At 41.8% G+C, this 25,362-nt stretch overlaps 1 protein-coding gene across 11 annotated transcripts in view; it reads right to left on the bottom strand.

Annotated features, from left to right (window-relative positions):
- The window catches only part of NEMP2 (nuclear envelope integral membrane protein 2), a 299,564-nt gene that overhangs the window by 23,703 nt on the left and 250,499 nt on the right, over positions 1-25,362 (bottom strand). For 8 of the 11 annotated variants that reach the window (XM_032480175.1, XM_032480176.1, XM_032480177.1 and 5 more), the window contains 7 exons: positions 25,085-25,218; positions 8,405-8,520; positions 5,123-5,354; positions 4,926-4,998; positions 3,729-3,822; positions 2,799-2,913; positions 958-1,180 (listed from right to left, as the gene is read on the bottom strand). In XM_032480175.1, the coding sequence (XP_032336066.1) occupies positions 958-1,180; positions 2,799-2,913; positions 3,729-3,822; positions 4,926-4,998; positions 5,123-5,354; positions 8,405-8,437 (770 nt within the window). In that variant the 5' untranslated portion in view covers positions 8,438-8,520; positions 25,085-25,218. Of the gene's footprint in view, positions 1-957; positions 1,181-2,798; positions 2,914-3,728; positions 3,823-4,925; positions 4,999-5,122; positions 5,355-8,404; positions 8,521-17,528; positions 18,417-25,084; positions 25,219-25,362 lie in introns of those variants that run through there. The other 3 variants (XR_004320087.1, XM_032480173.1, XM_032480181.1) reach the window with 3 other exon arrangements.

Genomic DNA, 25,362 nt, shown 5'->3' with positions numbered 1-25,362 from the left:
TTTGAATTTCTAACCACTGTGCAGGCAGCAGTCAGAGAGCACTGACTAATGTGCGTAACTGTCAGCTGCCTCCACCGTGCCCAGGATCAGGTCAGATTCCTCAGCACAGCCTGCGATACCTCCACGACCTGGCCGACGCCCTCTTGCTCACCTGCCTCCTGATGGTACCAGGCTGGGCTCTCTCCCTGTCAGGAGAACCCTTCCTACATTTATTCATCTGGCTGTTTTGATTCATTAAGATTCAGCCCAGTAATATCTCCTCCAGGAACTTTCCTGAACTTTTTCGATGTCACAGTTCCTGGGTGGGCCTACTGAACACTTCAACGCCATGGAAGTGTACGCCTACGCCCAACAAGGACCCCTCACGGGTGGAGACCACCTCTGCCATCTGTGCACTTGACACAAATACAGGTGCCGAGACTCCGTGACTGAGGACGTGACGAAGCCGTGAGAAGAAAAGTTCCCTCGTCTTTTTTTCTGTACTTTTAAAAGACCGAACCCTTTTCTTAAAACCTAAGAGAAAAGAAAGCCCTCAACATAAATAATACCTTTTAACCATTTGTAATTGATTTCTGTTCCCTAACTCTTATCTCAGAAGCACAACAAATACCTCTAAAGCAGTTGTGGGCTCCAAAGAAAGAAAATGTAGAAAGAAAGTAGAAGTTTTAGGCAACCGAGAGCCCAAGTGATTTTGCCACTGATTTTTGTGAATTCTAGGTGAGCTGTAATTACCCAGCAATCGGTGGTGCACCTCTGGGAGATTAATGAAGACGAGCACTGGAGATGGGGTCAGATGCTTAAATTCTCTACCCTCCTCCTCTCTGAGGGAGCGTTCCAGATGAAATGGAGTCAACTCTGAGATTAAATATGACACGTCCAAAAAATTCCCCCAAAGAATGAATAAAACCAGAGCCCAAAATGTCACATTTACGAGGGGGAAAAAAAGATACGCAGCACCTCATGTAGCCGAACGCTTTCAGTGGGTAGCGCAGGTTCCCGGACGACAGGAGAAGGACCATGACCATACAGGCGAAGCGAGGTGCGGTGACACCAGCATAGACCAGGAGCAGGGCCAGGAGCCGCAGAGTCCACATCAGGAGATTTCTGCTCCTCTTCTCAACCAAGGGCCCGTGCTTGTAACAAACAGTAAAGCTGAGACACCCAACTATCAAGATATAGCCTGCAAGAGAAGAATGTAAAAGAATGTAAATCTGAACTTGAGAAGTTATGTGAAAAACCTGGCAGAGCCTTGACTTAGAGCTAAGAACATATCAGAAAACCTTCCTTTTTGCTTTCTTTTTCCAATGAAGCAAAGTTGAAAAAATGCATTTAGGGCTAGTTATTCCTTCCATGTGAGATGCTAGGCTGACTTTTGTAATAATTAAGGATGTATAATAATAAATTATTATAATACATTATGTATAAATATACCTGTTTTCTAGCCCCGAGTCCTACAGGGCAAATGTTATCACGGTTGCTCTGGTCAGGAAGAAGCCTCGGTGTATGTCACAGTCTGCTATAAAACCTATTTTTAATTTTTACTTTCTAGTCACAAAAGGAAAATCTAATTTTACAATGAGGGATCAGGCTGTCACTCTTGTAATCCACTGCTCAGTCACAGCATTACTAACAGAGGGACAATGAGCTATTCTGTGGCGCCTCATGCTGTGATCCAAGGTGAAGTGCAAATCGCCTCTTACACATTCCATCAAAAGTGTTTCATTTGTATCTAATGCAAGCCTCAAGATCTAATTTCCAGCTTATAGGAAATGGGGTGGGGGGGGAGGGGAGGAAACAAGTTTCATCATATCGCAAAGGTGTAATCAGAAAAATCCAGAAAGTGGAACATTGTATAGGACAACTACCTTGGTCTCTGTGATGGGGGAAAAAAAAAAAAAGAACTGTTACAGATTAAAAATTTTATAGGACACAACAGGCAAAAAATGTGATTCTGGACTATATGCTACCTTGTACAAATCAACAATTAAGGATGTTTAGGAAATTTCATGGCCTGGATAAGACATGATTTTATGTAATTATTAATTTTTTAAGATTTAATAGTTATTTAACTATAGAGGAAATGCTTTTGCTTTTTAGAGATGCTTAGTGAAGTATTGAGGGAAACATACCATGAGATCAATAATTTACTTGGAAAATACCTTAGCATAAAAAGAATAATGGACTAAAGGCATAAAACCTTCAAGTGAAAAAAAAATTGTTTTTGAGTGGGTGGATTTATGTGAGAAATTTGGCACTAAAAGGTTAGGAGAAAACTGACTCTCCCATTGTCCATTATTTCACAATTAAAACAAACACTTTTAAAAAGTTTTTTTTTAATAACATGAAACAAGAACAACAAGTGGTTTCTTAACAGCCTCTCTGTTTCTGAAAAGTCAAGTTTTCATTAGTCATTTATATTTAGGATTTCCACCTTTCATACTAAATACACTAAGAAAAAGAAGAGCCACATTTTAGAGAAATTTTTTCATTATAATTTAGGTGTGGTTAGAGCTTAACCACAATTTAAAAGCATATATAGTCAAAATGGCAAATTTTTTTGCCCTTTTGATCATTAGTATAGAAAACTAAGAAGTATGTCATGGAGAAATAGTCTAACACGAGATCTAATGAACTGAAATCACCAACCACGGAAATAAGATAAAATACTATTTTTAGCACTTTTCTCCTTAGTTCAAAATGAAAATTTGGATGGAGAGAAACGTATGTCGAAAGAAGGCCTCTAGCTGTACTTTTCAGCTGTATTGACAATAAACTGTATTTTTTTAAACTTTACCTACCTAATATATATATTCTGTTTTCATACCACAGCCACTTCAGATCTTCCATCAGTTGACACAAAACATAAACTGAAGCAAACCAACAACCAACCATTAGAGCCCAAAAGGTGCTATACTGTGTGTGGAAGAAAATAAATGACACAGTTTTTGGTTCATTCACTCTCATAAACATAGAAGTAAACAAATAAACCCTCTGAATCAGAAACTTCTGTATGAAACTGCATTGAAGTCAATTCAAGATACTCATCTAGGTCTGATTAAAGGCGTGGTCCACACACCAGCAGCTTCGATGCCATCTGCGAGCTGGCTGGCATGCAGACTCTCAGGCCCACTGCAGACTCCTGACTCAGAGCCTGCGTTTCAACAGGACCCCCAGGTGACTTGCATATACATTAGTTGGAGAAGCACTGATCTAAAGAACAAATTTATCTCAAAATAATGCTGGTGTTGCAAGCTTTCATCAGAGTAACTACAATGTTCATATCATGAATTAACATATATTTATCTTTGACTACGTGCAGGGCAGTCTTTTATTGAAGGTGTTTTGGGGAACTGATGATAATGAAGAAATCCCCGGATGTAGCAATGCTGTTATTCAAGGCCCCAGTGGTTCAGCAGCATGACATTCCTCAGCTAATGCCATGATGGGAGAATTGTTTACTCAGTATAGAATTAGCTGCCATTGCTCATAAGAAAAATGCATTACCTAGAAAATAAGAGGTTCTCAAAAAAAGTATCACCAAAACTTAATACTTAAGCCTACACATAGTAACAAATGAAAATGAAAATCTTTAGAAAAAGATACATTTTGCAGCAAGTTTATAAAACGTAGAAATTGGAACTGTCATACATGAATTTAGTTTGATCAATTTTTCATGGTTATGAGATCATGATTTCCATTTTTTATTCATTTGTACCTAGTATACCTACCTTAGGAATGAATCTTTTCACCAGTAGCAGGACAAAGACTAATGTCATTAGAATACCTAGCACAGTCCCCGAAGAGTAATAGAAAATAGGGCTTCTGTCAAGACAAGCAGATAAAAGAAATTTAAATGCCAAGTTGCACTCTCAGTATGAAAAACATGTTTAACGTGGTGACAGCAGCCATAAAGAATACTAAGAAGAAAAACTCAGATGGCAGCTTTAATTATATCCTATACTCTTAAAAAAAAAAAAAGAAATCTCTACTTTAAATTTATAGTAAATAGCTTGCCACTAATTCAAAACAGTGTCTGAGTTATCTTCTATGCTTAGAATCTGATCCAGTAATACTTACTGGAGCACCTACCACTTGTCTGAGCGCTTTACATGCACTCAAACAGCCCTGTGAATCGGTTATCCACGTCTACGTTTTACACGGGAGGAAACTAAGGCACCAAGAAATTAAAGGCCTTCTCCAAGTCGGTATCTGCTGCCTGGAGGATTCAGGCTTGCAGCCTAGCTCCTCTAAGGCCAAGCTTTACTCTTCACACTATGTAGACAACAACCAATTTATTAAGACCATGGAGGATGTTAAACACCCTTGATTACGCTACAAGAAAAAGCTCAAAAATGAACAATGTCCAGAATAGCAAGCTAAGATGTAAAATATTACTGGAAAGAAATTCCTTTTTCATGAGAGAAGTTGTAAGACACACAGTATCAGGATAACATGTTTATCCAGAGTCAGACAGTGGTTAAAGTCAACTTTCTATATCAGAGCCACAAACCGAGGAGGCAGCTCAAATGTAAGAGAGGAAGGCATCTGGCATCAGAAAACCTGAGTATAAACTTCAGCCCTGGCCAGAACTAGTCATGTGATGACGGATGTTGGTTTTCTCACCTATGAAATGAGAACGGTCATACAGAGCTCACATAATTATTAAGAGAATCAATTCAAATAATATAACACATATTAATAAATAATACAAAATAATGCATGTGAAAGCACCCTGAACCATTACATATCATACTATACAAACAACAGTTACTGGGTTTAAAACCTTTCAAACACTATCTTCAGACTTACTGTTTGCAAAACCTAAAGCAAGAAGTACAAACTAATGCGGAAATATTGAGCATAGGGTCAAAAATGTTCTACTCTTTTCCATTCACAAAAATAAGAAAGTAAAAATGAATACTTACTGACTCAAGGTCTTCGCATAAAGGAAGAGGAACACGCCTGCCACAAACACAAGGAAGAGTTTGAAATCCACAACTGGAGTGAAAAAGACACAGGCACATAAGAAAGATTTTGTGTCAATGTAGCATTAATGAAAGAAAAGTCGATTTACTGAAACGTCACTGCAGAAAAACTGAATCCAGAAAATCAATGGACTTACTGTTTCGAGTCACGCTCATTGTATAGGTAAATATCTTCCTGGCAGGAGTCACAGAGAAGCACACGGTCTCCCCATATGGATTGATGACTATGGTTATATCATTAGACTCTTCTGGTGTCCAAAACTTATGAATCATACATTTGATAATAGACAGAATGGTTTCTGGATACTGGCAATTATGTCTTTCTGTGATATAGACAATACTGAGCAGGTCTGAACTGGTAATTTTCACCTACAAAACAAGAACAAATTCACAAACACACAACTCAAAACTTCTTACAAGCTTCTTAAAATCATGAGCAGCGGAGTAAAGAGAGCCTAAGGCTGGTGGAGTAAAGAACACGCAGATGTACATGGGAAAGTTCTGATCCCAGGGATGGACCTAGAGGTCTGTATTTAGTCAACACACACTAGAACACAGACCCTTTTGAAAGTGGGTATTTCTTCCCCTGAGTTGTGGCTGATTGAACTCCTTCTAGCAGGTTATTGTGGCCAAAGGACGTGTGAAAAAGGATGGCACAGAAAATAACAGGTGGCAAAGTACTGGGTTACAGACATAATGAGAATAGGGTTTACTACCTCTATCATTTCTAGCGTGATTGAGAAAAAGCACTTCTATCCATCCTGTGGATCAGCTGAGCATAAATGATTCAGGCTTCTTTCACCATGCCTCCTGAAGGACCGGAATCCAAGCTCAAGGTCCTACCCAAGCCTCACAGCAAAGGATCAGCCACAACGCCAAGCAGATGGCGACAGCCCAGAGATCATTAAAGGACAGCTCCGTGACTGCTTTTGTCTCTATTTCTTTTCTTTGTCCAAGGTTAGGGCAAGCCTGAAAAGGGGAGTGAGAGCGCCAGCCCTGAGCTTCGGGCATCAGGCGACACCACTATCTGCCCACTGTGCCTCATTTCTCTTGGACTTCAGCCCCTGGCTCAGTGTGGCTCTCTCTCCAATACTACTTCCTGCCCTACGTCTCTGGGACTAAATAGACACAAGATACATACCAAACTCCTTCCAATACGCTGTCCTCTTGGTTCCTTGAACTCCCTTCTTATGCTCCTGTCCGCCACCCCATCTCAGCTAATCACTCTCACAGCCACACCCTGATTCTTGTCAGTCCCAAACTGCGGCCCCAAATACTAGCTGCATTTCATGAACCCCACTGATTAAGCACCACCTCTTATCAGTGTGCCCCCTCTTGGCACCCCAATCCCAGCAAGCATTGACCCTACCATGGATCAGGCATCTTGCCCCTGCTCCTCACCCTTGACGTCCTCAGCCACTTGTCTTCCAGCCAAGTGCCCTGATCAGCCATTGTAGCCGTCCCCCTATATATACCCTTAACTGGTCTGTGCCCTTCTTGCTTTATCACATGCGGTTACAAGATCCAACCCTCCACCTATTCCACTTTTGCATCTGCACCACCAACTGTGCTGGAGGAACTCACGGTGGTCTCACTTCAAACCCACAGCTGTGCACCTGAAGTGGGACCTGAGAGTTGCAGGCAATCACACCATCGCTCCCATCCAGTCGCTCTCCCACTCCCTTCTACAATGACCTCACAGCTTCTCCTTCCCCGCAACCCCAACAGCTCCTGCCCTCCTCACTCCTGGTCGATGATTCTTCCTACTTCACTGAGAATGGAAGAATTAGAAGAGAAAGTTGACCAGCTCCTATGCCCCCATCCACCCTCCTGTCAGGATCTGCGGGCACATGCTGCTCCAGCCTGCAGGGAAGAAATTCCTGCCACACGCTCCGTTCTGAAGGCAAGGCCCCAGCCTGTGCACTGGATCTGATCCACCTTCGCTACTCAAGGACATCAAACCAGTACTTCTTCCTGCTCTAGCAGACCAACCTACCAGCATACAAACATGCTGGGGTTTTCCCATTTAAAGCAAAAAGCAAAAAAAAAAAAAAAAAAAGAACTTCTATAGACCCCACTTTCCCCTCCAGTTACCAACCCGTTTCCTTGCTTCTCATTGCATTAAAATTATCTTTAGGATAGTCCTAGGAACGTATTGTTTGCCAGCAGGTAAAGAAGTGCTCCTATAATGACAGACACCCGTTAAAGGATACAGGAGCTAGTCTGAAGGGGCTCTGACTGGCCACATCTAGGACAATTTGAAGAACAAAATAAGTAGTAATGAATTGTAGTCCAGTGAATGAACTGGCAATCCATGAGACCATGTGGCTATAAACAAACTGGGGAGGTAAAAAAACTCTTCCTTACAGAAAATGCCAATGAATACAGAAGGAATAACGGAACTAGAAAATCAGTGCTTGATCAGCATCGTGATGATAACTGATTCAGGCAAGCGTCATCAACGGATACAACTAGGGGGTAAAAGTTTGATGAGGAATACAATATATATCACATTATGCCCTCAAAATATTCATTCATTATAGAGGCTGGGACAGTCATTTTATAGTGGCAGAACTGTCAATTGACAGATACCACTTTAACCAGTGATCGAAATGGTGCGTATTATCTGTAACAGTACAAATCAACACCATGAGCCCACTGATAATTATGCTGTCCCAGCTCTTCCCTCAGCTGAGAACACTCTCCCCAAACACCTTGCTGGGTAACTCACTTCACTGAAATCTTACTCAAATGGCACCTTTTCAATGAGAACTGCCCTGACCACTCTCTTCAACACTGCAGCTTGCCCTTACTCCCCTCATTCACCTGTCTTACTCCACATTCTCCTTTTTCATAGCACTCACTAGTTTTATAATTTCCTTCTCTTTTACATTTATGGCTTAACTCTAGCCCTCATTCCCAAGAGTACAAACATCACAGGAGCAGGGATTTGTTTTGTTCCCTGATGTATCCTAAGAGCCTAGAAGAGTTCCTGGCACTTAGTAGGTGTTCAATAAATATTTATTAAATGTTGAATGAAGGAAAGTGCTAGGCTATTGAGAATGACTACTATCTTGGCCATACCTGGGATCAGAAGTAACCAGAATTTCTATATGGAAGGGTTTGAGATAGCAATTATTTTGGAAAGCAGGCGAGAACATGTTGTCTTGAGTTGTGTCTAAACAGTAAGCATACTGCACTCAGTGCATTTCTTTGGAAAGGTTGGAGAAGGGCTTATGAAGCGTGTGGAGAGTTAAAGTCCCTCCCACCCAGCCCTCCCCCTGAACCTCTGTGTGTGATTGCCCGGTCAGCCTCCACACTGACGCATAGCTCTTATCAAACAAAAGCTGCTTTCTGCTCTTGAAATAGTACATCTTAACTCTCTGTTCTCAAGACATAATTTAAACATAGGCTCTTACCTGCACAGTTGACCATATATACTTCCATTTCATTTGGGAATTTTGATTGTAGCAGTAACAGTTTGACTCAAAAGTTTTAATTAAATCCTTTTCCTTCAAAGCTTTACACCTTGGAACTGAAAAATGAAAAAGGGAATATATTTCCTAATATGTAATTGCTCAGAATCTTATCTTCTTTCTCCTTTGTTCACAGGGATAATGATAGCTGTTCTTACATTCTATGACCAGTAAAATTCTTCTGCATAGTAATTATAGCTCTTCAGTCTTTCCAACCTAGCAGGAGACAGACAAAAAAACTACAGCCCAGTATCAATACTCTTAGGATGTATGGAGGAGCTGTAGGAGCACAGAGCACAGGCACTTCAGTCCTGGAGCAGAGGCAAGAACTGAGGGCAGCTCCCAGGAAACAGGAAACACGAGTGATGCACTGAAGGATAGTCAGGGGCACTGAGACAGAGTCAGGGGGTAGGGGTGGCAAGTGCGTACAGAACTTGGGAGATGAGGGAACTCGTGGAAGTGGATCAGCCATTTATGAGGATGGAGTGTAGGGAATACACGAGGACACTGCAACACGTGCAGCTAGAGAGGTTACTACTACACTAAGGAGCGTGAAGAACTTCATGCTGAAAGCAGAGCACTGAAGGATTACAGGTAAGTCTAAAGGCTCAGAAGGAAACTGCTGACACTCAGAGGGGTTTATTTTTCATTTTCATTTTTTTAAACATTTTTTTATTTAGTTACTGTCATTTTACAACGTTGTGTCAAATTCCAGTGTAGACACAATTTTTCAGTTATACATGAACATATATATACTTATTGTCATTTTTTTTTCTCTGTGAGCTACCACAAGATCTTGTATCTATTTCCCTGTGCTATACAGTATAATCTTGTTTTTGAAATCCCAGTCTGTCCTTCCCACCCCCCGCCCCCTTGGCAACCACAAGTTTGTATTCTATGTCTCTGAGTCTGTTTCTGTTTTGTATTTATGTTTTGTTTTTTTAGATTCCACATATGAGCGATCTCATATGGTATTTTTCTTTCTCTTTCTGGCTTACTTCACTTAGAATGACATTCTCCAGGAACATCCATGTTGCTGCAAATGGCGTTATGTTGTCGGTTTTTATGGCTGAATAGTATTCCATTGTATAAATACAGCACATCTTCTCAAAGGGATTTAACTGCAAAGAGTCCAGGGAAGATGTGGGCAGGTTAAGGCATTAACGACAATGCAGCAGAAAGCCTTCCACACCCCTAAGCCTGAAATGGCAAGGGGAGGACCCCTTGTTAGTGGAGCTACTGGAGGTGGCAAGACAGGAGTCTAAGGGAATGCAATCCTGCCAGGCTCCAGCAGAAGCTCTCTCCTGCCCCGATCAGTGCCTCTCACGGGCCAAACCCTAAGGGAAGCCAGAGGGCAAAGATGCCCACAGAGGTCAGCTTCCTGGAGCTGAGCAGGGGAGAGAAGGGCAGAGAATGGCTCATCAGGAACAAAGAATAGCCAGCTCAATCAGGAAGCGACAGGAACACAGTCATGTCTCAGGAAGAGCATTCTATGAGAGCCAGCTCAATCAGGAAGCGACAGGAACACAGTCATGTCTCAGGAAGAGCATTCTATGAGCCACGTGAAATATTAGCAGGGAAGACTGCAAGCAGAAGAGCCGTGAAGAAGGCTCCCGAAGCAACCTAAGCAAGGAATGAACTAAGTAGGAGGGAGAACAGATTAAAGAGCACTTAGGAAGTATAGCCGACACTCAAGACTGGATTCATGAGAGAGGAGCGCAAGAAGATGGTGTGAAGGCTCTGGTGAGTGGGGAGATGGTGAGGCCCTTTTCCCAGATGAGCAATACTGGAGAAGTATGCATGTGCAGGGAAATGGGGGTGATTTCAATTCTGGACACACTGGGTTTTGGTTGGTGGGACCAGGGGAAGATGGCTAGGTCTGCAGCACAGGACAAGTTCGGCTGGAAACAGATGTAGTACGTACATACGTGTGTGTTCTATGTAATATATAAAAAAATATGTAATACATAATATAACACAACACAATATAACAGAGAGAGAAAAAGAGAAGACAGGTGCTGCATTACAGACGGAAAATGTAGTAAGTGCCATGAGAACATTATGAAGTAATGGAGTTTATTTTATTCTGCTTTATTTGAATTTAAAATAAAGTGAGATAAAAGTCATATATTCTTCTGGATCTAGGAGAGGGTGTCATCACTACGTCTGCCAAATATGAAACAGGAACAGGGAATGTTTATGGGCACACAGAGAAATGGGCCTTATGCTCAACCAGATTCCTCTAAGGAGAGTGTGGTCAGCTGTTTCTCCGGAAAAATCAGAAATGAAGTTAGAACAACCTGCTACACCAAAGTTGGGGAGGGATTGGGTAACCACTAATAACTAGTTAGTTAACAATTATATCCATTTAGGGAATAACATTGCATAAGCCCAGATAGGTCCTGGTCCTGGCTAACATCCCTAGCTGTTTCCATGCTTAAGCTAGAGAGAAGTGAAGACAGACACTGTGAATGCCCAAACCTCCTAAAATACAACTGCGTAGAAGTCAGGGTTCTTGGGCGGCTGCACAAAGCAGGGAAGTTACACAAGTATCCAGCATCGCCCACTGTGACGCTATGACTCATTTAATCTTTACTCAATATTGTGAGGAAATGCATATGTTTTAAAATATACCAACAAATTTGCAGAGTTTGAGAGTCTGGGGTGCATATACAAGAATTCAGGTTAAGAGGCTGGTCTTAAAAAGGCATAAGACAGAAGCTCTAGAGGCTCTCTGTTGAACACAGGATACAAAAATCAAAAGTGCATTCCTGCATGGTCTGTCTACACACAAGAGCGAAAAGCAGAACAGCGTTAACCAACACAGAAAGCAACGGATGCTGGGCTGCCTTCTTGGGTATATCTGAGATGCAAATGCCCCCAGCCATGGGCTGCACGAGGGAGACGGCACTCCTGGGACATCAAGGGGCTGCAGCTAGCCGTACAAAAGATGAGTGTCAAGGGAGGCCAGTGTGGATCCTGGAAGAGCCTGAGCAACTGCGGTGAGAACACACTACACACATGAAGAGCCCCCAGATAGTGAGCAGCAGAGGTGGCATTAGGAGGGCTCCAGACTCACCTCCCGGTATCCCATGTTCTGCCTCCCATAGCCTCCCCCACGCTCTCTGCACAGGAGCAGGGTGAAACTGGGTGGCTAGAGTTGAGGACGTTGTGCTGGGGGTCCCCGCCTATCCCTGCGAAGGACGCACACTCCAACGGGACAAGTGAAGAGCGTGGGGTATAAGGTTTGCAGAACCCTGCAGCCCAGACCATTACCAGAACCTTAACTTCAGCCTGTTCTTTCTTTAGGGTTATTCCTAACACCACACGTGCGCTCGCTGCTAGGGGCCCCTTCCTGCGACCCCTCTCCTAGTGGGAGCCACTACTTCAAGGGCTGAATCAGTGCCCATAAGAACAGTTAGCTACCCTCATTAGTGGTCTGAAGGCCTCCCCGAGAAGGTGACATTTGAGCAAACACATTATTAGAAGCAGCAAGCTCTGCCGAGATCTGGGGAAAGCAAGCTGCAGGTGGAGGAAAGCAGAAAAGCGTGAGGCGAGGATGGCTCTGCACCCTGAGGACAGAAGGGTTGCTGTGGCCAGAGAAACACCTTCTCCGGGGCCTCAGCTTTGCAAACAAATGCTACCTTAAAATGAGTTGTTTCCCCATTCAGTCCTAAGACAGCCTCCTAAATCATCTGATACCTGTAACTCTTAAGATAAGAGCAAGATGATGCAATATAGGTAAAGTGCAAAAGTTTCAGTTTAGGAGGAAATGTTTCTCTGCTTTCCTGGCCACAGGCTTCCTTCCTGCACTTGGATTACTGTAGCAGACTTCCAGCTGGTCTCCCTGCTTCCAGAATCGTCCCTGTGATTCTCCCCCACAACCTGTTCCCTAACCAGCACATGTAGATCTTTTAAAAACACCCAGGAGGGCACATCACTTACCTGCTCAGAACCCTCCAATGACTTTTCATCAGACCCATCATAAAACCCAGCCTCCCTTCCCCGGACCTGGGTTCCTCTGACCTGCCCTCCTCCACTTGCCCACCCACCTGGGTTCTCTGGCCAAGGCAACCCTCCTGTCCTCAGGGTGCAGAGCCACCCCACCTCACACGTTCCTGCTTTCCTCCACCTGCAACTCGTTTTCCTCAGATCTTGCTGCTTCCAATATGTATGTCTGCACAAACGTCACTTTCTCGGGGAGGCCTTTCCTGACCCCACTGTCTAAAATGGCCCAGTCCAACCCCTTTCACTGGCTTCCTTCTGATTCTGCTTTGTTTTCTCTTCATATTACCTACCTGTGTTTTAGTTTATACTCTGTCTATCCAAGAAGTTAGGGACACAGCATATTCATTACCATATCTCCAGCATTTAAATCTTTGTTTTGTGTGTGTGTGTGTGTGTGTGTGCGCGTGTGCGTGTGCGTGTGCGTGTGCGTGTTGTAATTTGAAAGCAAGGGTGGGTTATTTGGGCATGCAGGGTTGAGCCAGTGAAAGCCTGGCCAATCTTTGTAAGGGCCTGGCCAGTGCCAGACAACACCAGAAGAGGAGGTGCGCTCTGGCCCTCCCCTTGAAGCAGCCTGATGCGGGATCCCCGTCCAGCCTCTGCGATTGCCATCCCACTGACAGAACCTGCAGGCTGCACCTCCCCTTTACCCTCCTCCAACGTTCTCAGTGTATCCTTAACTGGCAGGTCGAGAGCTGAAACCCTCAATATCCCCTGCACTAAAGGCCCACTGCTTTCTCCTCACCAGAGGAAGGCAGGGGGAAGCAAGAGGTGGCAGTCAGCTCGTTTTTATTTTGCTGGTACGCGGTACATCAGGGTATTCTGCGTAAGGGACCTCCCAGTTAGAAGAAAAAAACTTGCTCTGATTTCTCCTTGGTCTTCAGCCAGATTTAAGGAAAGTACAGACAGAGGAGATAGGCTGCCTTGACTACTGACACCTACAGGAACACTACCGAAAAGCATGTTGCAAACAGGGTCCCCCATGGAATTCTGCAGGGTGGCCTCTGGCCCCTGAGGTGAACTTGATGCTGAATTCACACAATACATGAGATTCTATAGACAAGAGTCAGCACTTCCTGGTGTCCCCTGGCTGCCCATAGTCATCATCTCACTCCTGAAGTGAATGCATTTCAATCAACCCACACAAGAATCCCTAATTACCTTTGGAACCAGACACTCACGGCCACAAGAAACCACAACCCTAGCTCCAAGTGAGTTCATGTGAATCTTAAGCCATGGGCTCATTGGACTAGCATAAGACAGCAACTTGTGACAGTCAAGACTGCTACCGTGGGCAGCCTACTGCCTACAGCCTACAAAGCTCTTAATCTTAGATTGTTTATAAAGGTTATGTCCTTCCCAGACGTCTCCTCCCTTCAGCAGTCTTCGTCTAGAGACATTTCATTGTTCAGTTTCCATTTCCTCTATCTTCTCCTGAGGGTGGGAAATAGAAAAGGTAGCCTGCTTAGCTGAACTTCTACCACATGTTCAAGTCCTGACACTGAAGGCCGTGAAGCTGTCAGCACGTCTGCAGGTGTCATTTACTCATGTGACCTCAGTCTTTGCTTGTTCATTCAGTTAGGATGGAACTTCCTAGTGGCAAATGTGGGCAAATTCAAATATATCACAATATCAACAATAACCCTTTACAATGCCATCCAGAAAATGAAAGGGAATTTCTAGGGATTCATAAAAATGTCACAATAACCATTCATTTGGTCAGAAGAGAACCCTACCTGCCAGGGAAAGCCACTGCTCCCCTCTGGAGCTGAAATACGTCTCCTCCCCAGAGGGCGCCCCCATAACCTAGGTATGCGCTTCCTCAAACCGGATTCAGATCAGGAGCATGGGCTGCAAGCGTGGGCTCTCTGCCTCATTTCCCAAGCACTTAGGAGTAAATGAGGGACCAACCCTGAGCGCCCACCTTACTGCAGCCACCCAGCAAGGCCAGGGACGGAGCAAGGCCCTCCTTCACTCTGCAGTCCTTGGCAGGCTCTCCTGAACCTTTCAATAAACCTGACTTCTGGAGAACAATATGCTTTTAAACAGTTGTGCCCAAACTGCTAAGACAAAGCACAATTATTTCCATTACCAAACGATTCGAATCCAGGGCTCCCATAACCACTGAGATCCCTCAGTTCACTTTAAATACCAATTTGAAAATACTCAGTAATCTAATGTTAGGACTAGGTATCTTATATATAAAAAAGGGACAGCTGCATATCACCTGATTTGACTAATAAATTAAATCCAAAGTTACTCCTTTGTACGACCTTTGTCATTTATTAGTTTTCCTAAATGTATAAGGATATATTTAAGTGATAGTTTAGTCATACAGAAGGTAAAAATATTCAGTCAAAACTTCAGAAAAGGGCAGGTAGTACTTAAACCTACTTACAGAATATACTAAAAATAAAAAGCACAGACATTCTTCAAATCTTAGCAGATCTTAAACAGTCTCCAACATAAAAATATTTCAGCAATGGTCCTTCTGAAAACTTAACCTTACATGGCCCTTATGGTGAAAAAAAAAATCTTCAGATGAAATTATAACAGAATAATAAAATCACTTATTAAATTGGACTGCCATTTTCTCCATTTGGCCTATACAACTGCTTTCGTTTTGAGACAAGGGGAGGGAGAGAATACAAAAAGCAACAAATCTTAACTCCTGAGAGTTCAAAGGGAGGAAGGATTTTTCTTGGTATTATTTCATAAATTCATTTTCAAAGCAGTTAGCATGTTACAAAAGTAACTTCTCTACTAACCCCAGTTGTTTTTTTTAACCTGGCTTGAATTTCAATCTTGGTTTTCATTTCTCCAAGAACGTGCATAGAGAATGAAACTGAAAATACCACCTGCTGACGCACATACGGGTCTGATTTTAACTTCAAGAATTGATTTGCTTCTCCACAGATGAATCAGAAAGCTGTGGTTTCGAATGGCTGATTGCTGTAGTTCAGTCCTGGGAATTCACTGCTATGACCTGAACTTCATCTCAGGACAACACATGGATTCTAGGGACTTCACTCACTGGTTGCAAACTATGGATGTCTCTTGGCTTGAAGTTTCTCTTCCTCTCAGCCAGACAACTACTCGCCACTCCTGTGTCAACTGCCTCTGACCTTCCTCCAGATACAGTGACAGAAAGCTGGCCTCAGTCTGGCTGTTCTCCATTCCATGCAAGGGTATGTGTGCTCAAGACAGAATTTTAGAACAGGAAGTATAATCTAATCCAAGTCTCTCATATTATAGTTAGGGCCCCTTTTTTAATAAAAGGAAATACCAGCTGTTTGATCTCAGGGTTCCTCATAAAACTGCAGACTTTTAGGGCAGCAATGGCTCTCAGACTTAGTCTAGTCCAGAGGTTCCAACACCAGAGGTGTCATGGGCACACTCCAGGATCCTGGATCCTGGATGCTTGAGTTGTAAAGCCCATCTGGAACGGCAAGTGTTGCTATAAGGCTACAGAAGCTGCCATTTTTCTTGGCTCTGGGCTAGAATCTTATTAACTCAGTGGGTATCCTGCATCAGGCAGAACAGAAGCATTTATATATGATTTGATTAACAAAATATAGACGTTGACAGTGTTAACACCAAATGCAGCAACATAGAACCCTGAAAAACATTGGGTTCACTAAGGTAAATAAAAGGTGAGGAAAATATTGGAGATCATTCAGCTATAGAACATCTTCATTTTACTGAGGAGAAAACTATGGCCCATAAAGATTTATGTGCTGGACCAAGGTAATTCTACAAGTGGGTGGCTGAATGTAATGACTGATCTAGAAATCAAGGTGCTGGATGTTGGTCCAGGGCTACTTAAAATTTTCTGGCTGTTGCCATGCTCAGAAACCCTCCTTCTTAGACATACCTGTGACTTATTTTTTCAACAGTGTATGCTGGTTACATTTCTTACTACCAAGCCTTTGTTTCTGTATCTGTAGAATGGGTATATAAATGGTACCTACCCCGAAGGGCTACTATGGGTATTAAATAAGGCAATGCAGATTAAAGCACTTTTAACACTGCCCAGCACATACTAAACACAAGAAATGTCTGTTCAATGAAAACTGGTATTGAATAGTCTCCCAAAGCATACCTCATTGCAAGATTCCCATGAGTTGGCATCTCCAGCTGAATCTGATAATTGCCTTCATCCTTAGACAAAGAATCCTGATTCTACTGGAGAGCAGCTGTGCCCAGCTAAAAGACCACACTTGGTTGCCTCCCTTGCAACCAAAGGCGGGCAATGAGATGAACAGAAGTTAGTGTACAGTGATTCCAGGAAATCATTTAAAGGATTTCACAGGGGGGGAAATGAAATAGAAATGTTAAACTCATAGCAAATTAGTAGCAGTTCTGGAGTCCGAACTCCTGACTTGCCCTGCTGTGTCAGGATCTTGAGAGCACTCCACAGACAGCCCCTAACAACACTATGAGCACCTGCCCTTTGATTCCTACTACCAGGCACTCTGCACACATTAAACATCACAATAATCCTGTGAAATAGTATCACCTGTGTTTTATGCGTGACCAGTAACACGACTCACTCAAGGTCACAGAGCTAGTCAGGGCAGGGGAATTTCAGTGGAATTCTAGAGCCAAAGCTCTTACCTTCTCTAGTCTTTACTGCAAAGTTACAGCTAGATCGAGAGCTAATAAGGTTTTCAGCCTAAGCTGATGTATACAAACGCCCTGTCTTGAAAGTCCGGAGACTAGGGTCATCAGTAGCAGTGACTATCTTCCGGTGCTTTTGTAAAACGACGGCACTGGCCCAGAGAGAACTTTGCCATTGCTTCTAGTCCTGAAATCCTTGTGTCTAAGCGCCAGCACAGGGACCAGGAAAGCCCAAGCCGGCGGGAAGGGAAGTTGGGCCTGGCCCGCGTGCAGGCCGCGCCTGCGGGGGAGCCCTACGCTGGGCAGGGAAGCGCCGCCCGTGCCCGGGGCCCTGGCGCGCGGGCAGGGAGGGCGCGGTCCGCCGCCGGGTAGTCGGGAGAGCCGAGCGGGAAGGAGGGGGAAGGGGAGCGTGCGCGCGCCCGCCGCCCGTGCCCGCGGTTACCTGACAACGCGGCCGCCGCCGCCTCCTCCTCCCAGCGCACGGCGCCCGCGGGCGGCGCGGCCAGGGGCGGCAGCCAGAGCAGCAGCCAGCACGGCCGCATCCCGCCAGGGAGTCAGCTCCGGGCGGCCCCGCAGCGGCCCGAGCCCTAGGGGGTCGCGCTCAGCCAAGAGGAGCAGAAGCGGCGCGGGGCCCAGACGAGGCCGGGGGGGCGGTGAGGCCTGCGCGCCGTCGAGGCGGACGGCCTGCCTCCCCCTAGAAGGAAGAGTCGGGCCGCAGCCGCCGCCGCCTCCGCGCCGCCCCGTCCGGGCCCCGCCCCGCCTTACCCTGGAGGCCGGGGGCCCCTCCCACCAGCCTCCGCGGCCCGGGCGAGGGTCTGGGGAGGAGGCCCCTCCCCGTGAATTGTGCCTAGAACTTCCGTGAGCCTCGACAGGCGGGGTTTTAGGGCTCAGTCCTCAGAGTTCCCGGGAGTGACACCCCAGGAAGGCGCAGGCTCTTCAGCAACCCCCCTTTTTATAAGAAGCCCGTGTCTTTAATTTTCCTTTTTGTTTTTCATTTTCCTTTTTGTCTGTAACAAGCAATCACAAATTGGCAGTTTCATTGCTGAAGTAACTTTTCACATTTCAGTATAAAGAGGATATAAAACGTTTTCTCACAAATATAACATATCCCTTAAAATCAGCTTTTTTTTTAAATACAGAGAACTAATTGGTGGTTGGTTTGGGAACCTGTGCGGAGTGAGTGAATTGGGTGAAAATGGTCAAAAGATGCAACAGACAACTTAAGTTCTTGGGATGTAATGGTGACTAAAGTTAATACTGTAAGGTATATTTGAGAGTTGGTAAGAGTAGGTCTTAAAAGTTCTTATAAAAAAAAAGCTGAGGAAATGGATGTTAAATAAACTTATATTTGCAATTTATACGTTTATCAAATCATTATACTATACCCTGACGCAATGTTATATGTCAATCATATCAATAAAACTGGAAAAATATCTTGAGTGGCTTTAATATTGATAATTGATATAGAACTTGTAGTCTTAAATACTATTATACTGTACTTTTTTTTTTTTTTTTTAAGTGCAAACCCTTCTCAGGCCCTGGAAACTCATTAATGTGATTTGGTATTTTATACTAAACATTCCCTAGAACAAAAGATCATTTCCTCTTTTCTAATTTTGGGTTTCTGCTAAGGTACTTCAGAGAACCGAATTGTGACAGAAATCATCCTCTAAAAATAGATTAGCCTCATTTTCCCCAAAGGTCTGAGTAGAACTCACTAGACTTGTCCTGGCTTCAAAGTAAAGTTTAACCAATTGCTTTCAAACCCCTGGTGCCATGTACACACCCATATATGGCTTTTAGAAAGTTCAGAAATCTCCTTGTAAAGGACTCGAGTTCAGAAATCTCTCTGCAAGGGAATCTTGAGGGGGGTGAGTTTTGAAAAGAAACTGTTATTACTCGAACTCCCACCTTGTCTGACCCTGCAGACTATCTCCAGAGAAACAGCAGAGCCTCTGAACTCAGTGTGAGGTTTGCACTTGCCTCTTGCATAACGGTTTTTTCCTTAATCATACTCATTTTGATCTTGTTTAATTTTGAATGGCACTATGAAACGTGCCTAAAAGAAACAGGTATATTCTTGAATAACAAGTGTGTTTTCCTACAGCTGTATCGGGTAGAGAAATAAAAGAACAGGAAGCAGTGTATTAAATTAATATTTAAAGTGCTCTTCATGTAGCATATCCTTAATAAATATCTTTAGCTTTTTAGTACAGAACCTAAATCAAAACACTACATTCCTCTCTACAGGATAGCAATAAATATTCTTTCAGAGATAACAGAATCGTAGAAAGTGACAGTTTTGTCATTGGGTGACAATCATAAAATCCCACCTAAACTCCCCAAACTTTCCTTTCATATGAAAACCTTAAGCCACAGGGAGGGGCAGAAAATACCACCCCCAACAGAGCCATGGCAAAGACCCCTGCTTCTAGTGGAGAGATAGAAGCACAAACTCTCACCCCCGGGGGAGCAGCAGGAAACACTCAGGTTCAGTGTCTTGACATGACACAAAGTAGAGGTTGGCAGCTGCTGGGAAACCCTCTCTCCTCAAGACACACCACAGATAAAGGCAGGATTTGCATGCCCATTTCTGGGTATAACTATTACTTTCCTTAGTCTTTACTGTTTTTTCATAATATCCATTCGATCAAAAATTATCAGACACCCAAACAAGCAGGGGGGAAAATCCATTATCAAAAAGCTAAAGAAATCAACAGAATCAGATTCAAAAATGACCCACATGTTGGACTACAATTAATAAAGGATCTAGTGGAAAGATGGACATGTGAGAACATATAGGAAGTTTCAGCAAAGAGATGTAAACAATTAAAAATGTCAAATGGAAGTGCTAGAAACTAAAAGCACATTACTAGAATTGAAGAATTTCTTCAGTGGGCTTATCAGAAGCCTGGAAGTAGCTGAGGAAAGAAAGAATTACTAGTGAACTTGAATATGGGTAAATAGAAATTATCTACCCATACAGAAACACAAGGAAAGAACAAATAGATAGATAGATGATAGATAGATGATAGATAGATAGATAGGTAGATAGATAGATAGATAGGTAGATAGATAGCAGGTCATCCAAGATCTGTGAGCCAGTATCAAGTGGTTTAACCGACATAATTGGAGTCCCAGAAGGGAGAGGAAGGATGAAGCAGGGGAAATAGTTAAGACATAAAGCTGAGAATGTTCCTAAATTAATGAAAACTGAAGAGAAACAGAAAATCTTGAAGACAGCCAGAGAAAAATGAAACACTGCAAACAGAGAGATAAAATTTACATCACACTTCTTGTCAGAAACCATGTAAGCCAGAAGATAATGGAGTGACATCTTTGAAGTGGTGGAAGAAAAAAAAAATAGTAATCCAGAATTCAATACCCATTTACAATATCTTTCAAAAAAATGGAAGGCAAATGAAGCTTTTTTTTTTCATTTCCAGCAGACTTTCACTACAAGAAATATTAAGGAGTTCTTCAGCATTTGGATCTACACAAAGAAATAAATAGCTCTATAAATTATAAAAATGAAAGTAAATATAAAAGTTTTATTATTTTAATCACTCTAAAAGATAATTTGTCTAAAGCAAAAATGTTGCAGTGCACTGTGGGTCTTATCCGTAGAATTAAAATGAAAGACAACAGTACCACAAATAATGAAAAGAAAGAAATGGAAGCATACTCTCAAAAAGTTCTTTCACTATACATAAAGTGATATAATGGTACTTGAAGTTAGACTGTTATAAATTACAGATGTATATGTAAACATTACAGCAATCACTAAAATCTTTTAATAAGAGGTATAACTAATAAGCCAATAGTGGAGATAGAAGGGAATAATAAAATAATCCAAAAGAAGGCAAGAATACAGGGGAAAAAAGGATGAAGAACAAATTGGCAAATAGAAAACAACTTAAAAAACGTCAAATCTAAATCCAACCACATTAATAATTATATTAAATACAAATGGTCTCAATGCCCAAATTAAAAGGCAGATATTGTCAGATTGAATAAATAAGCAAAAGTTTATTTACTAGGAATACACCTTAAGTATAAAGATAAATCAGTTCGAAAGTAAAGGATGGGAAAAGATAATGCCATACAAACACCAATCAGAAGAAAGTTGAATGGCTAAATTAATATCAGACAAAGTATACTACAAAACAAGGAATATTACCAGTAATTCAGTGGGTGTGGGGTTGGCCCTGAGATTCTGTATTTCTAACAAACTCCCTGGTAGTGCGAGGACCACACCTTCAGCAGCAAGTCCATAGAACACTAGCCCCAGAGAAAAATTGGCAGATGGAAGGACTTCAAGATCAAATAGTTTGGAAAATACAGCTTACTACATTATCTCCCTTAGATGTTCATTATTTATGAATAGCTCATTAAATATTTTAAAATTCCTGCAGTAAAGAAATTTGTGGTAGGCAGCCTTTGACATCATGGAATATTGCTTCCTTCTCATGAGAAGCAAACGGGAATAAAATCTGTGATTAGTGCAGTCTTTTGTTCTTAAATTCACCAGCATTTGTGTGCCTCTTTCTAGGAGATGAACTATATTCATTAAACAAACCTAATGAAAACCAAATCCCATATAAACAGGACACCTGAAGAATTTTCTATTCAAAAACCTCCTGCGGTATTATGTAGACCAGTTTTCTATCTTTCTGTTAGAAAATAGAGAAAGCATTTGCCCATCAATGGATCAGTGAAGTGAGAAAGCTGTAGTTGGGGTCACCATTAAACTTGCCCAGGTGATGTAAGACAATTAATTGAAACTGGATTTTAACACCAGCCCATACATTTCTAGACCAAATGAGATGTTTGAAAAAGGACAAAGTTCATTGCCTCTTTAAGAAGTTGCCCAACTGTATTGCCTGCGGATTTTTAGCTGTGGATTTCTGGTAAGCACCACATGTCTTTCTCTAAGACAGAATGAAGCACTGCTGACTGGGGGATCTGGGTACCACAGATATGGAAGAAGCTGGCACTCCTGCCAGAATGGTAGCGATGTTGGTAATTTGGAAATGTTTAGCGCTGTGAATGCAGATTCCCAGTACTTTCCCTCCAGAGACTGATTCAGTCCATCTGGGGTAGAGCCCAAAATACGTCTTCTCAATATGTACCTAAAGTGACTCAAAAGTATTAGGACTAATCTTTGAGTTTTACAAGTTTCATGCTTGACAGTAAGTAGCATTTTGGGCAAGTTTGTAATCACAGCTACAATATTGTGTGCATTATATGTAATTCATACTGCTAGAATGTGATATATACTTATTTTAATAAACCAATGGTATAGTCAAGAGCTTCTTTAATATTATTTTAGTGACCCAAGTTCTTTCATTTCACTTGACTAGTTCCACATGGTGTGAAAAAAATTACAATTCAATTTTCAGCCTCTGCATTTTTATTTCTAGAGTTCTTGCTCTTCATAACTAATTAATTTTCTGTAACTGTCATAGGATTATAATCTGTCATTATGAATCAGAAGTAAAATTTAGCTCATGTCAGAAATTATTTAGGAGCTTACACTTGGCTTCTAGGTAGGTAGAACATTTAATTAAATGAATTAGAAGAAAATAGGCAAAGTTCTACTTTGGGTTCTTTTCTAAAGAAAGATTTAGAAAGGCTGCAATGATACCCACCGATGCCATAAAGATTACAGAGGCTAAATGTCATCATTTCTTCCTTTAAAAAATTCCCATTTTTAGAATGTTTCATATCAAGAGGGAAAAAAAAAAAAAACCAGGCTGTTCAAGACTTCTCCATAAAGGCAAAGAATAAAAATAGACATTGACTTGTTAGATCATGTTTTTCTTAACATATTTCATTCAGGAAATACTTCAAAATTGACTTGCCAAATACTGCTTCAGTAATTTTAATAATACCTGTCAAAACTAAAAGATAGCCTTTCAGTATGAATAAGTGAGATTGGGAGGGATTAGAATAAATATAATTTATTAAGAAATAAATCATATGTTCTCTAATCTAAATTGCTAAAGACCTTGGTAAAAGATAATTGGTCAAATTCAATCCGTATCTTTCCATTCAAATTGAAAGATGTGGAATTCTTCAAAGCAGTGGTTCTCAAATTCTGCTGTAGATAGGCGTCCCATCTCCAAAGATTCTTATTCAGTAGGTCCACTGTATTACCTGGGAAACTACATTTATGATTCTGAGGCAAATAGTCTTGTGACCATACTGTAAAAGTGGTGGGAAAAAAATATTAAAAAATGACTGACAATTAGTTGATGATGGCTGGAAAATAGTATCCATGGGAAAAGATGGATGTTCTCAGTTAATCTGAGAAAAAGAAGGCTGAAATGTTGCAGCTTTCTAAGGGTTGATTTAAGGAACTAGGATACAGAAAACTAGTCACCAGTTATTTGTTATGTTTTCAAAGAAAAAAACAAAAAGGAAATGGGTTTAAACTGCAGTAAGTTTAAGATTGTATATAAATGTATTTTCCCAGCATTGGGATCCTAGATCATCTCTTCCCTGGACACCCTCCAATCCCGCCACTCCACTTGACTTGATTCCTAAAGAATCTTTGCCAAAGTTTTGTTTTCTGCCAACTCACCCTCAGGAAGCACCTTTCTTAACTGGCCATTCTTACAATCTAGGTTCCCCCACCACCAGCACCCTGCCGCACTGGAGTAATTTCTATGAAAACAGTTTATAGTGAGGTAATTATATTTGAAAGCATTTTTTTCTTTCAGGGAAAGCTATAAACGGCAGGTATCCTTTCAGTTAAGTTCTTTAATTGCCTTTATTAGTCATTTATTGACAATGTGAAAGATTTATATGTAATTTGGGAGCTTTCAGTTCAGTTAAAACAGAGATTTTATCGTCTTGCTTTCAGTTTCCAATCAGGTACTTCAAAATGTTCCCAGGGTCATAGTATATCCAGAAAAATTCCTCAGTCTATAGTCTTTCATGTGTTTTTGGAAAGAACTCAAAATTCTTTTAAAAAAGGGTACATAGGGGCTGGGAGATGGAGATAAATATAACACAGTGTAAGATTTTGTTGTTCTGCTCGTATATTTTTCTCTTCCTCGCCACGCTCTAAGTCAGGTCTCAACAGCCTCTATTTCCAGTATAGCTGAATCACAAAATCTCTTTGTATCTGACACCTGGCTAGACCCAAGTGTATTATGGAATGGTTATACAGATTTTTGACTGTCTTATTTTTCCAGGATGTTCTTGTAATCATGGGAGTGAAAAGAAAGTTTGTAAGCAACTAACTGTTGGGTAGAAATTTATAATGTTTTCTTTTTTAAAAATAATACCTTATTTTTTTTTAAGAAAATTGACACAAGAGAGTCTATCTGTTCTGAGCTGTTTCTAATAACAAAATCATAATTTCTAGATTAGTCATGTTTCAACAGAGGTTATGAAAAGTGGAAAATATAAATAATTCAATAATATCCTTCTAAGGTTTGCTAATGTTAACCATATCTTGCCTATAAAGTCTATCTGCTTGAAATTAGATATAATTTTTGCTTGCATTAAGCAAAGTCTGCAAAACTCAATGAAAAAGAATAATAATTATTTTGGACATTTCAGTAATTTCCCCCCAACTCAATTACATTTGTTTGCTTTGATTTATACCCTGTCCTTACTGACTGGATCCAGACGTCTACCTATATTATCAGAGTATGCATTAGTTAGGATATTTCCAACTACAAGTAATAGAATTTCCAACTAACAGTGTCTTAAACAATGAAGACACTTATTATGTCACATGGAAATAAGTCCCAGGGCAGGTTGCTTCAGCAGCTTCAGCGTGCTACCGAGGTCTCAGGCTGTTTTCAGCTTTCTATTCCACTGCTCTCAGCTTGGTGGACTTTGTCCTCAAGCTTTTCTCCTCATAATTGAAAAAGGCTGCCAGGGCTGCTGATACTGGTCCTCATGCAACTGTAACCAAAGGCAGAATTATCTCTCCTTTCATCTCTTGAAGAAGGAAGTAAAGCCTTTCTTAGAAGCTCTCACCTTCACCCTTTGAGCTGGCTCCCTTGTCAGTCCCGTCAGCAAGTGACTAGCCCATGCCCTTATTAAACTGGGTGGAGTGAATGTCTGGCATTTTCAGCCTCAATGGTGGGCGGTGGTTTCATAGAAGACAAAAACTGGAAGAGCAATAGACAGGGAAAAAAATCATTATGGTGATATTTTTGACAGCTTCCAAAAGCCCTCATGAGTGTCTAAAAATGGTAATCTGAAATTTTATGCTGACTTAATAAATGAGTTTTATTCATCATTCTCAACTTTGA

This window comes from Camelus ferus, chromosome 5 (assembly GCF_009834535.1).
Source record: "Camelus ferus isolate YT-003-E chromosome 5, BCGSAC_Cfer_1.0, whole genome shotgun sequence".
NCBI classification, from domain to species: Eukaryota; Metazoa; Chordata; class Mammalia; order Artiodactyla; family Camelidae; genus Camelus; species Camelus ferus.
This window is presented reverse-complemented; position numbering and strand designations above follow the sequence as displayed.